Source organism: Schistocerca americana, chromosome 1 (genome assembly GCF_021461395.2).
Source record: "Schistocerca americana isolate TAMUIC-IGC-003095 chromosome 1, iqSchAmer2.1, whole genome shotgun sequence".
Lineage (NCBI taxonomy): Eukaryota > Metazoa > Arthropoda > Insecta > Orthoptera > Acrididae > Schistocerca > Schistocerca americana.
The window spans coordinates 296,607,475-296,621,993 of record NC_060119.1 but is presented as its reverse complement, the minus strand read 5'-3'; the positions used below and the strand labels follow the sequence as shown (position 1 = coordinate 296,621,993).

The 14,519-nt window shown below is 39.2% G+C and overlaps 1 protein-coding gene across 2 annotated transcripts in view; it reads left to right on the top strand.

The window, feature by feature from the left end:
* Positions 1-12,438, top strand: part of LOC124595171 (putative tRNA (cytidine(32)/guanosine(34)-2'-O)-methyltransferase) — an 80,630-nt gene extending 68,192 nt beyond the window's left edge. For both annotated transcript variants that reach the window (XM_047133794.1, XM_047133787.1), the window contains one exon: positions 12,243-12,438. In XM_047133794.1, coding sequence (XP_046989750.1) covers positions 12,243-12,353 — 111 coding nt within the window. In that variant the 3' untranslated portion in view covers positions 12,354-12,438. The remainder of the gene's footprint in view (positions 1-12,242) is intronic.
* Positions 12,439-14,519: the final 2,081 nt, after the last annotated feature.

Sequence of the window (14,519 nt, the reverse complement as noted above, 5' to 3'; positions counted from 1 at the left end):
GGTATAGCATGTTGTAACAATGGAAAATTGTACTGAAATGCAGGAGGATCTGCAACAAATTGACGCATGGTGCAGGGAATGGCAATTTAATCTCAATGTAGACAAGTGTAATGTGCTGCGAATACATAGAAAGAAAGATCCTTTATCATTTAGCTACAATATAGCAGGTCAGCAACTGGAAGCAGTTAATTCCATAAATTATCTGGGAGTAGGCATTAGGAGTGATTTAAGACGGAATGATCATATAAAGTTGATCGTCGGTAAAGCAGATGCCAGACTGAGATTCATTGGAAGAATCCTAAGGAAATGCAATCTGAAAACATAGGAAGTAGGTTACAGTACACTTGTTCACCCACTGCTTGAATATTGCTCACCAGTGTGGGATCCGTACCAGATAGGGTTGATAGAAGAGATAGAGAAGATCAAACGGAGAGCAGCACACTTCGTTACAAGATCATTTAGTAATCGCGAAAGCATTACGGAGATGACAGATAAACTCCAGTGGAAGATTTTGCAGGAGAGACGCTCAGTAGCTCGGTACGGGCTTTTGTGGAAGTTTCGAAAACATACCTTCACCGAGGAGCCAAGCAGTATATTGCTCCCTCCTACGTATATCTCGCAAAGAGACCATGAGGATAAAATCAGAGAGATTAGAGCCCACACAGAGGCATACCAACAATCTTTCTTTCCACGAACAATACGAGACTGGAATAGAAGGGAGAACCGATAGAGGTACTCAAAGTACCCTCCGCCACACACCGTTGGGTGGCTTGCGGAGTATGGATGTAGATGTAGATGTAAATATTAGACCGCAGTCTCTGTAACAATGTATGATTGAATAAATGTCCGCCCCGGTAGCTGAGTGGTCAGCGTGACAGACTGTCAATCCTAAGGGCCCGGGTTCGATTCCCGGCTGGGTCAGAGATTTTCTCCGCTCAGGGACTGCGTGTTGTGTTGTCCTAATCATCATCATTTCATCCCCATCGACGCGCAGGTCGCCGAAGTGGTGCCAAATCGAAAGACCTGCACCAGGCGAACGGTCTACCCGACGGGAGGCCCTAGTCACATGACATTTCCATTTTTCCATTGAATAAATGGTTTATAGCTTGGAAACCATGCATTTCTGGATGTAAGTCATTATACCTTTTTTGTTCTGTATTCTCTAATTGATCAATCCATAGTTTGTACATGGTGGAAAAAATCACCCTGTATAGACAGTCGTTTTTCCCTCATTCTGTTTGCGAGTGGGACAGGGTACCATCCGCCACACACCATGCAGTGGCTTGCAGGGTACCTGTGTAGATGCAGATGGTGCTGGTATTCCTACAGAGATCCATGGACATCCACAGAGATTTATGCAAGAGGAGGCAAGACCCTAAAAAAATACTATTTTTTGTTACTGCTTCCATAAGACTGAAAACATGTCATGTCCCAAGCACTATATCTTGCAGGAGAAACAGAACATTCATCGTATCCCACAGGAGTAATAGTTGTCTACTAAATATTTTTAAAGGTAGATACACATCAGGATGTGCAAAGTAGATCTTTTCATATTGTTAATATGATTATGGATTATATGTTTCTCGAGTTAATGATTCTAAACTGTATTAAATGTTGGGAATCTATCAAGTTAGGAAATAAAGCTACATAACAATCACAAAAAATTCATATTTGCAAATAATTTTACGTTAGCACTGCATATTAAAAAGCTGAAATATAAAAACTCAGAATTACTGAGGAAATTCTGCTGGACATCAATAACAAGTAGCAAAATAGATCATTAATACTCCTCAAAGTGAAGAAACATGAAATAACCATTAGAACATTCTTTTTAAACTTTGACCACATCTTTTGCCTACAAAACTCCACACTGATCAGATTAATGCATTGATTCCATTTTTCTTGTTGTCTGTATTTCATTATCAACTGGTATGATCCAAGCTTTCACCAAATGTGTTTTTAAAGCTTTTAATGTGTAAAGTACATGCCAGTCCCTACATTTGACCAGATGAATGTGGCAAAAAAAAAAAAAACCCTCACATTAGCCAGTACAGCTGACATTTAAGAGCCTATGATTGTATCTAGACCATCCCCATCTCCCAAGTTTGGCATATTATGTAGCCTTGGCAAGTGTGTTACAGAACTCATGACTTCATGATTTCAAGGTGCTCTCCATCAGAATCAAGAAAATACCAATTTCTAGAAATGAAATATTTTCCAAGCTTGAATTTTCTGACTTTTTCTCTTCTGTGGTGGACAAAATGGCATTTTTATTATTCTGACTGTCACATTTAGGTCCACATATGAAGTACAGATAAACACATCTACAGCATAATATGGCCATTTTCATTAGGTTGTAGGACAATCATTCTGCCATGTGACACTACATGTGGTCTCTGCAAACCATTACAGGTTTAGTTCGCCAACAAAACTGAGGACAGATGCTGGCCATATACAACACAACAATTGTGTTTATGTATCACTACTGAGAGGGAGTAGAGAAGGTATCCAGGCACAAGATGTCATAATCTGAATCAGGTGTTGAGCAATTCTTTTTCTGAAGCCTGAGACACGGGCAATGGGGGCAAGTGACAGAAGAAAGTTTGAGGACTCCTTTGACTCTGTTATGCAATTGTTCTCATTTGCCTTGACTGCAGGACAGCACAGAAACTGGCACAGTTCTGAGCAAAACACACAATTTCTGTTGAAGAACATAATAACCAACCAACCAAACTCAGATTATGAAGTGATTTCTAAAGTCACAGTATTTACCTTCCTGCACAGCTGTGTTAGATCTGTTGGTTTATAGAATCCCAGTCATTCCTAGAAATGTATGAGAATTCTAAAAGAACTAACCATGCAGGACCATCTGCCTCTTCTCGTGGACTATGCATAGGATGTAGCTAAATGGGACTAATAAAAATATTTTAAAAATTAGTTACAGTTAAAAAAGGATAAGGGTTAAACAAATTGTAAATTTTACTGGCAGAAAAATACATATACTGCTGGACTTGACTGCATGTTACACTGAGGAGACAAAAGTCATGGGATAGCGATATGCTCATATACAGGTGGCAGCAGTATCGTGTACATATGGTGCTGGAGAGTAGTGCATTGACAGAGCTGTCATTTGTACTCAGGTGATTCATGTGAAAAGCTTTGTGAAGTGATTGTGGCTTCACAATGTGGATTAACACACTTTGAACCCAGAATGGTAGCTGGAGCAAGACGTAAGGGATATTCTTTTTCAGAACTCATTAGCAAATTCAAAATTCCGAGATTCACAGTGTCAGGAGTATGCCAAGAACATCATATTTCAGGCATTACCTCACACTATGACCATGCAGTGGCCAACGGCCTTCACTTAACAATCAAGAGCAGCAGTGTATGTGGAGAGTTGTCAGTGCTAACAGGGAAGCAACACTGCATGAAATAACTACAGAAATCCATGTGGGGCATACAGAAAATGTATCCATTAGGACAGTGGGATGAAATTTACATTAATGGGCTAAGGCAGAAAATGACCAATACAAGTGCCTTTGCTAGCAGCACAGGATAGCCTGCAGCACTTCTCCTGGGCTTGTGACCAAATCTGACAACTGGAAAACAGTGGCCCAGTTAGACAAGTTCCAATTTAAGTTGGTAAGAGCTGATGGTAGGATTTGACTGTGGTGCAGACCTCATGAAACCATGGAACCAGATTGTCAACAAGGCACTGCACAAGCTGGTGGGGGCTCCATAAAGGTGTGGAACATGTTTAAATGGAATGGACTGGGTCCTTTGGTTCAACTGAGCAGATCATTGACTAGAAATGGTTATGTTTGTCTACTTGGAGACCATTTTCAGCCATTCAAGGACAATACACCACATCACAAGGCCACAATTGTTCACGTTTTGTTTGTAGAACATTCTGGACAGTTTGAGCAAACAATTTGGCTGCCCAGACCACCCCGTAAAACACTTTTACAATTATGGATGGCTACAGAGGCAGCATTGTTCAGTATTTCTGCTGGGGGGGGGGACTTCTAATGATTTATTGAGTACATGCCATGTTGAGCTGCTGCAATACACTGGCAGAAGGAGGTCCAACACAATACTGTGAGGTATCCCATGACTTTTGTCACCTCAGTGTATGTGGTGTTACATATCATACAGGTAGAGTGGTGTGTAACCCTGTATCTACCTGGCAGACAAATAATGCTCATGGACTAGGAGCATTTTAGTGACTAAATATTAGGAGGGTGGAACTGTTTGTGGTTTTGTTACTTATTTTTGCACATAATGAGCATGCCAAGGAATGTCGCATATCTTCAAAGAGATACATGCAGAAACAAAAGAAGCATATGGGTCATTCATTCATTCAACAATTTGTCAAACTGACTTGTACACCCTGTAATGTCCCACAGGTTAGTGAGTAGTTAAAAATGGTTTAAATACCTGTGAATAGCTTGTCCTCGGTGTCCCTCGACAACTGCATACATGAGCACAAATATGCTTGTTCAGTAAATACAGGATACCATAATGGATTTCACTACAGTAATGTAGGTCACAACTGAAGTAAAGTAAGTATGTAGATTTATTCCCTTCAAAACCTGTAGCTTATGAGCTCGTGATCAATCTTCAGTGTAATAAGCCTCATTGTTACTACTACAGCTACCCGATGGTACCACATGCTACACTGGTGATATTAATAGTCCAGCTGCAGTAATTTGGTGGAAATGCATGTGTGAAGCCCATTGCATTGTTCAACATTAATACTCAACAAAGTACAATTATAAAGCCACATATCATTCTGCCTTTTGTGATATTAAATCAAACTGTTTAACATTCCGAAATAATCCGCCACTGCACTGTTCTAATATGCTGTTTTAGACTATGTCCAACACACGAATTACTCTACTGTAAATCCAAACCTGAATCATGTACCAAGAACTTATCTCAACTGTACTCACATATCTGTCCTCTAGTGGGTCTAACGCTCATCTACCCTAACAATACTCGAGGCCCAGTACTTATACTCTTCCTACAATGTACTACTGGTTATAATAATACAAAACATGATTTATAATATGAAATAATTTAACAACATTATCAAACACTCTATAATATTCCCTACTTTCCTAGAACAAGTTTAAGTCATTTTCGAAACACATAAAAATCACATTAATATTGAAATTGTAGAAATAAGCATTCTAACAATGCTAAATGATCCATTATCTGTATTTTGTTAATTAGGCTGGAGATTTAATTCATACCATTTACAGATGATGAGAACAAAATATGTTATTCTTTTATCTAAACATTTTCCATATATTAATTTCCTGAATCTGATTTTGATTGCTTGTGGTACAAAGGGTATTGTAACTACCATTGTTTGGTGTTGCTATTATTCTTCTAAAAGCCTTTTTCCTATTATCAAAAAGTAATTGAATTTAATTACAGCTGGAGATATAAGAACATTGGTCTAGTATTACATAATGCAGGGGTGGTAACCATAAGACCGGAATGTTACAACCCTTAGGCAGCATGTGAAGAAGTCTTGTATTGAAATACTTGTTTAATATTTATGGAACACAAATACACTTCAGGTGCAAAAATTCAGAACTACAAGAGCTGTCATAGTCAAATCTGACAACATACACAGGGAAAACAGCAGTTACTACCAAATACTTGATTGGAGGTTTGAAAACATTGCCTGCAGGGAGCTGGCATGGCTAATCAGTTATTTTCTTTAGGAATTTTCATCCCATCACTTAATTTACTGAGACAATAAAAGTCATTCATAAATTCAAAGACGACAAGCATTCTAAGCAGTTCAAGTTCTGTGAAAGTAACAACTACTTCTGTTTAGTTTCTGTCCACAACGTATGGAGAAAAAAAAAAAAAAATATGAAATTGATAGTGAAGAAGAGTTTGATATTTCACCAATGCATGTGTTTACCGACACACACTGAGAAATTGAGCAAAATTTTAGCAAAATGCAGAAAAGCAAAACCTGCAGAAAATCAGTACTTGGTTTATGGACTCCCATTTGACCCTCAATATAAATGAATGTAATGCATTGCAATTAAATGAGTAGAATCATGCGTTATGGTTTGACTTCATTATGGACAACAGATCACTGAACAGTCAGAAACATATAATCTCTAAAAGTATGGATTCAGAGTGATTTAAAGTGAAATAGTCATACATCATAAAACTAATTACAGCAAAGGCAGATAGCAGTCAGATTAACTGGAAAAATCTTAAGGAAATGTAATCTGCCCACAAAGGAGGTAGTGAAGATAATCCTCATTCAATCGATTTTTGAGTATTATCACTTGGTCTACGACTCTCACCATATAGGATTAATAGAGCAAATATTGAAGAGCAGTATGTTTTGTTACAGAAATATTCATCCAACCCCATTGAAAGATGATGTGCAACCAAGAAAGCACACCCCTCTTAAAAGTACAAGAACTCATTCTAATTACAGTCTTGTAACATGTTGCTTACTCCCAAAAATCTTACAAAATGTCCTTGACATTAAACTTTGAGCTCTTATGGAGGGCCACCAGCAGCTGTTCCTTCCATGCACCAGGAATTGAATAAAGAGAGGAGAGGAAATGATAGTGGTACTCAATGCACCATACACTGTTGGGAGGCTTGAAAAGCACCAGGCTACTAAAGTATTACATGTAGAAATATGATCAATGAATGAAGAGAACCATAAACTCATCAAGTTTGCATTTTGCACTCTGCAAATGTTCTGTGAATGCCCTCTGGTCACACGACACATTTCAAGTCATAATCAAGTTCATTCCATACATTATGCAGCAAACTCCTGTTGATGGACATCAAAGCAGCATCAATGCAGTCTCTGAGCTCATCCAGAGTTATTGGCAATGGGGGTTCGTAAACGCCATCCTTAATCTACCCCCAAAGGAAAAAGTCATGAGATGTAGGTCAGGCCACTTCTGGAGGGGGAGGGGAGGACTGCAAAGTAACAGAACCACATTATCTTCACATTATACCCAATCTAGTGATGTATAATAAGTTCATTGCTTAAATAGTGATGAATGTCGATGCTCCAATGAGGGGCGGTGGGGTACCATCTTGTTGGAAGATGAAATTCTCAAAATCAACAATCAGTTGTGGGAACAACCACAACTGCAATGTATCAAGATACTTCTCACAGTCTACTCACAGAGGAAAAATGGTCCATACAGCCTCGTCTGTAACTTTGCATGAGGATTTTCAGTGCCCCACATTCACAGTATGCTGATTAACCTTTCCAGATAAGAAAGGTTGCTTTCTCAGTGAGTGTCAGCTTGGAGGATAAATGTTCATCCTCAGGTGTTCACTGTATTGCGACACAAAACTGAAGGCTCCAGCCATTATCCTCTTATTTCTAATTATTGCACTGGCTGCACACAATACAATTTAAAACATAATTGGCATCATAAAATCTACTGCACAGTTTGCTGTAGCATTCAAAATTCATGGCTTGCATGGACTGCCGATTTTTTTGGGGTACATGCAAAACTTTCCCTCATCCTCTCCACAGTTGCATCTGGCACACTTGGACAACCAGTACTTTTCTGTTTACAGAGACATCCAGTGCCCCTAAACTGTCTACACCAAAGCGCAATGCTCCATTTACATGTCTTTTTTCCATAATTCCTTCTGAACACATACCGCATTGTTGTAACAGGTAAACATCTCATGGACAAAAACTATTTTCTTGTTTTGACACCATTTTGTCATGGCACTCCATGTGTAATGCCAGCTGATGGGTGAGTTTATGGTTCTATTAATGCATCAGTCATGTTTGTATCTGTAATAGTTTGGAAAATATGTATCTTTGAAAATGAATGAATCATGAAGTTTGAACGAAGCTCACAATTTGCAGCTTTGCCACCAAAACTGATTGTGACATTTTGGTTCTGAATCGAGTGGAAGGACTGAACCAGAGACTTCAAATGTTCTGTGATGAGCTAGGCTGAGACTTCCTGAACTTGTGTCATAGGGTCCCCCTAAATGTGTCAGGTGTACGCTGCACATAAGAAGCTGCTACTCAGATAGCTGACAGTGTGCAGTGTGCACAAAATGGTTTTTTAGATTAGGTGACTGTCCATTCAATCCAGACAACAATAGCCATAGGAAACGCAGAAGCTTCAGTGTAAGAGGGAAAGAAATTCCTCCCACATGCGAGAGTATTAAAATCCTAATGGTAAGCTGCCCAAGCATTTGCAACAAAGTGCCATGGTTTGAGGCATTCCTGAAAAGCAGTAAAGCTCACATAATACTAGATACAGAAAGCCAGTCGAAACCTGAAATTGATAGCAGTGAGATTTTTGGGGAAAATTCGAGTGTATATCGAAAGGATATGCAACTGGGAAATGAAGGTGGTGTATGTGTCACAGTAGACAAGAAACACAAATCCACCAAGATAGAAACTGAAGCTGCACATGAGACTGTTTGGGCAAGACCCAGTATCAGGGGTGTTCATAAAATGATAACTGGATCATTCTATCACCCACAGACTCATCTCCTGATGTAACCAGAAACTACAGAGAAAATCTCAGTTTGCTTGTATGTAAGTTTCCCAGTTGTACTGTAATCATCGGTGGTGACTTTAATCATCCAACAATCAATGGGGAAAATGACAGTTTTGTTAGTGGTGGGTGTGATAAGGCATCCTGTGAAACATTACTAAATGCCTTCTCTGAAAACTACCTAGAACAGATAGTTAGGAACCAGGCATGATGAAAATATATTGTATCTAATGGCAACAAATGGACCTGATGTCTTTAAGGATGTCTGCATCAAAAATGGTACAATGATCATGATCCTGTTGTAGCAACAATGTTTACCGAAGTAGTGTCATATCACAGTTAGGAACTTGAAACTTCAAAAATGGTACAGTGACCATGATGCTGTTGTAGCAACAATGTTTACCGAAGTAGTGTCATATCACAGTTAGGAACTTGAAACTTTCAGCAGAGGGCAGGAGCATGCAGAGGAACTATGGCTCAAGTTTAAAAGTATAGTTGATCATGCACTGGTTAGATATATACCCAGTAGTGCAGTTCATAATGGAAGGGAACCTTCATGGTATACCGTCACTGTAAAGAAATTTCTAAAGAAACAGAGATTAATGCATAATAGGTGTAAAACAAAGCATACAGATATAGCTAGAGAGATGCTGAATGGAAAGCATTTAGCTGTCAAGAGAACAATGCATGAAGCCTTCAGCCACAGCAGAATATTGTCAAATGACATTTCACAAAACCCAAAGAAATTCTCGTCATATATAAAGGCTGTTAGTGACACCAAAATTAATGTACAGTCCCTAGAAAATGAGACAGGAACTCAAATTGAGGGTAGCAAAGCAGAGAACTGCCTCAGTTTAATCCTCATACCACTGAAAAGATGAATGAAATAAGTATTGGTGTCAATGTACTGAGAAACAGCTGAAATCATTAAAATTAAATGAAGGTCAAGGGCACATTGGAATCCCTATCCGATTCTCTATTGAATTTATGACTGAGTTAGCCCCTCTTCTAACTGTAATCTGTCATAGATCCTTTGAACAAAAAGTTGAGCCCAGTTCTTGGGAAAAAAGCACAGGTCACACCAGTCTACAAGGAGGGTAGCATAAGCAATCCACAAAGTACCAACCAGTATCCTTAACATCAATTTGTTGTTGAATCTTAGAACATATTCTGAGCTCAGACATAGTGAGGTGTCTTAGACAGAATGATCTCCTTAATGCCAACCAGCATTGATTCCGAAAACATCGATCATGTGAAACCCAACTCGCACTTTTCTCACATGACATACTGAAAGCTTTGGATTAAGGCAGTCAGGTAGATGCAGTATTTCTTGATTTCCAAAAAGTGTTTGATTCAGTACTGCACCTACACTTAATGTCAAAAGTATGATCATATTGGGTATGAAGTGAAATTTGTGACTGGTTTGAAGACATTTTGGTAGGGAGGGCACAACACGTTATGTTGTATGGAGAGTCATTGTCAGATGCAGAAGTAGCTTTCTGGTGTGCGCCAGGGAAGTGTTTTGGCATGCTTGCTGTTTATGTTTTATGTTGATGACCTTCCAGACAGTATTAATTGTAACTTCTGATTTTTTTCAGATATCTGTAACTCAGTACCTGAAAGAAACTGCATATATGAAACTTCCTGGCAGATTAAAACTGTGTGCCCGATCGAGACTCGAATTCGGGACCTTTGCCTTTCGTGGGCAAGTGCTTTACTTTTGCCAGTATCTCGTCTCCTACCTTCCAAGGTTCGCAGGAGAGCTTCTGTAAAGTTTGGAAGGTAGGAGACGAGATACTGGCAGAAGTAAAGCTGTGAGACCGGGCGTGAGTCGTGCTTCGGTAGATTAGATGGTAGAGCACTTGCCCTCGAAAGGCAAAGGTCCTGAGTTCGAGTCTCGGTCGAGCACACAGTTTTAATCTGCCAGGAAGTTTCATATCAGCACACACTCCGCTGCAGAGTAAAAATCTCATTCTGGGAACTGCATATATGTTCAGTCAAAAGTTGATAAGATTTCACAGTGGTGCAGAGATCGGCAACTTGCTTTAAATGTTCAGAAATGTAAAATGATGCAATTCATAAAACAAAAAAAATTACAGTATCCTATCACTATAACATCAGTGAGCCACTGTTGGAATCGGCCAACTCATACAAATACCTGGATGTAGCAGTTTGTAGGGATATGAAATGGAATGATTACATAGGCTCAGTTGTGGGTAAAGCAGGTGGTTGACTTCAGTTTATTGGTAGAATGGTAGAGTACCGTGGTAGTGCAGTCAGTCTATAAATGGGGTTGGTTACAAGTCACTCATGTGACCAGTTCTAGAATATTGCTTAAGTGTGTAGGACCAAGAGGGGATATTGAACATATACTATACAGAGAAGGGCAGCATGAATGGTCACAGGTTTGTTTGATCCGTGGGAGAGTGACACAGAGATACTGACAGAAGTGGACAAAAGTCTCTAGAAAATAGACATAAACCATCCCAAGAAAGTCTGTTAACAAAGTTGCAAGAACTGGTTTTTAATGATGATACTAGAAATATACTACAACCCTTTACATATTGCTCACACATGTATCATGAGGATAAGTTTGGATTAATTACTTCACACACAGATGCAGTCAATCAATCATTCTTCCCCTGCTCCATACATGAATGGAACAGGAAGAAACCCTAATAACTGGTACAACAGGATTTACCCTCTCCAGTGCACTTCTTGTGGTTGGAGAACGTAAATGTAGATGGTCCAATTTTTAATCAGAATGTGATATAACATATTCAGAAGACTTGGTAGGAAATAATTAAACAGTTTTTTCAAGAATGAGGGAGTGATTCTTTTATTATTTTACCTTCAGTTTTAATTAGTATTAACTATGACATCTTTTAAGACTATTGGGGGTGGGGGAGCCTGATTACTATACAGCATGGATATCCGGCAGGACTGACATGTATTTCAGTATATCGTCAGGCAATAAAATTTTTACATATTTCAACTTCAGTAATAGTGACATCCTCAACGTTTGTAATCGTGTCTTCCCCAGTTGCGTCTAGTATTACGGTATATTGATAATTTTTACTTACGGACCGTGTGACAGCAACTGAATAAAACACAACGGTTTCTTCCCACATTCCACAGCACTATGAACTGAACGCTTGTTTCAATACAAAACATTGCATTGAAACAAGCATTCAGTTCATAGTGCTGTGGAATGTGGGAAAAAAACCTCAAATAGGCATTCATAAGAAGAAGAACAACACCAAAAATGCAACAGGAGCGTAATATCTAAGAAATTGTCCACACAACCAGCCACTGATGATGCCTTGCAGAAAATAAAGGCGAAACGCGTATGGCACTAAAATTGTGTTTTATTCAGTTGCTGTCGGATGGTCCATAAGTAAGAATTATCAATCAGTAATAGTGCTTTATTCGTGAATTTTATTTAAAAAACTAATAGTGCTGTAAAAGCTTCTTATGTATCACAAGAGATTATAAAAATAGCTTGTACATTTGTGTGATTACAATATTATTCCACATTTTGAATTTTCTGTCAAAAATGTCACCAACCAGCTTGTTATGTGAACTTTTACTTTATAATTATTAGAAACATGTCTCCTGCATTCTTTTCTCCTTAATAACATCTCTCTTTGTTTAAATTACCCACCCAACATCTGAAATCTACTTATTCTCATGAATTTGTTACAGTTGGATGCAGAAGGAAAGCATGTACCTCTCCCACCAGTTCAGGAACCTATTTCACCGCCATATGCAAAGTACCTTATGATGAAGAGAAACAATGAGCTTCCAAAATATTAAAATCAGTAAAAGTTGTGAGAAAATGACCTGGATGTACCACGGTTTTGTTTTACGTAAATTTTATAAAATAAATAGTGTAAATTAATGTGCTGATGTTCTCCAGTTCATTTGGTACTAAGTAATATAAGTAGAAGTTCTTGATGAATCAGATGTTAAATTTTCATACAGTTCTGCCTCAATAACTCAGACATATTGCTTTAAAAAACCTTTCCAATTTTTGTTTAGTGTGAAACAGTTGTGATACATTCCTAAAGGAGGCATCCTCACAATTTACAAAGAAAGTGGTTTCATTAGATTTTGGAAATTATTTTTGAATGTGGTCTGTGTTCCGTTCATTGTGTATGGAGAGTGAAAATCAGAAGTTTCAGTCAACTTCGTCCAACATGTATCTTTGTAAGTTGGCAGTGGTAGCCTGAAAATTGTTTCAAGTTCACCCAGGGTTCATGGACAGTTGGTATACACCAAGGACTTGAGGTAGCCCCATAAGAAAAAGGCACAGGACGGAGGGCTAAATCTTTTGAGTGTGCTGGCTGCTAAAGATTGCCCCTCACAGGGGTGATATTGTCGGGAAGAGTTCACGCAAAAGTGTCATTGACGTTCATGCCGTGTTAGCCCCATGGCACTGTCTTGTTGGAATTAGACATTCCCCCCCACCCACTGCACTTCTTGAAGTTGGGGAAGAAAAAAGCTCAGTCATCTGTACATAACACTTAGAAGTGATTGTTCTCTTTGGAAAACCAGAGGCCAATAATGACAATTTTGGATAATGCATATCAAACAGTCACACATTCTGTATGCAGAGGCTGCTGATGAAGTTCTCTGGGGTTCATACCTCTCCAATATCACCTGTTTTATTTATTCACTCATCCACACAAACGAAAATGTCCCTTGTCATTAAAGAACACATGGGCTTCATCATAAGGTAATTTTTTATCAATCCTACACATGCATTTTTTGTTAAACAAAATTGTGTGGATGAAGTGTGTCAACCACTGTCAGTTTGTATGGATAAAATTTCAAGTCTTCACAAAGAATTCATTTCACTGTGCGATTCAGAAATTGTGAGTGCAGTTGTATGCTTGAGTGCAGATTGCTTGGGGAAATTCAAAATTGCCAGCCTTACTTTTTCGACGCTTTTTGGTGCCCGGGTGATCCTTGAAGGTCCTGGTTTCTTTTTCTGCACACTATTCATAAATGTGTCCACCCACATAAGAATCACTTTTCGATTGGGAACATGGCATGCACGCATGATAAATTAAGACATCCAATGCCAGACAGCAATGAGTAACAGCCTCAGAATGGCACACATTTCAGTTTAGAAAGTCCCAGTACCAACCGTGTACATTAGATGGATTCATATATACAGTTGAAGATATTTTTCAGTTTTATGTTGACATCCATAATATTAACTGCCAAAGAATTTGTACCAAATTATTTCTCTACAACGAATTATACAAACAAGGCAGTAGTATAATATGTAACAAAAATAAAATAGTACAAAAAGGATAGTTGCTACTCACCATATAGTGAAGATGCTGAGTCGCAGATAAGCACAACAAAAAGACAGTCAGAAAGTGAGCTTTCGGCCAACACAACCTTTGCCAGAAACAGACAGAAATATCTCTCTCTCTCTCTCTCTCTCTCTCTCTCTCTCTCTCTCTCTCTCACACACACACACACACACACACACACACACACACACACACGACCACAGTCTCTGGCTGCTAAAACCAGACTGCGAGCAGCAGTGCATGATGGTAGAGGCAACAGGGTGGTGGGGGTGAGGAAGGAGGCTGGGGCAAGGAGGGGGGGTGAGGGAGAGCAGGGTAGGGTTGAGGGATGGTAAATTGCTGCTTGTGGGAGTGTAAAGGGGAACAGGGAAGGGGCTAGATGGGTATGAACAATAACTAACAAAGGTTGAGGCCAGGAAGGTTACAGTAACGTAGGAAAATGTTGGAGGGAGAGTTCCGACCTACGCAGTTCAGAAAAGCTGGTGTTAGTGGGAAGGATCCAGATAGCACAGGCTGTGAAGTAGTCATTGAAACGAAGAATGTCGTGGGTGGCTTGCTCGGTAATGGTGTGGTCCAGTTGTTTCTTGGCCACAGTTTGTCAGTGGTCATTCATGTGGACAGACAGCTTGTTGATTGTCATGCCCATGTAGAATGC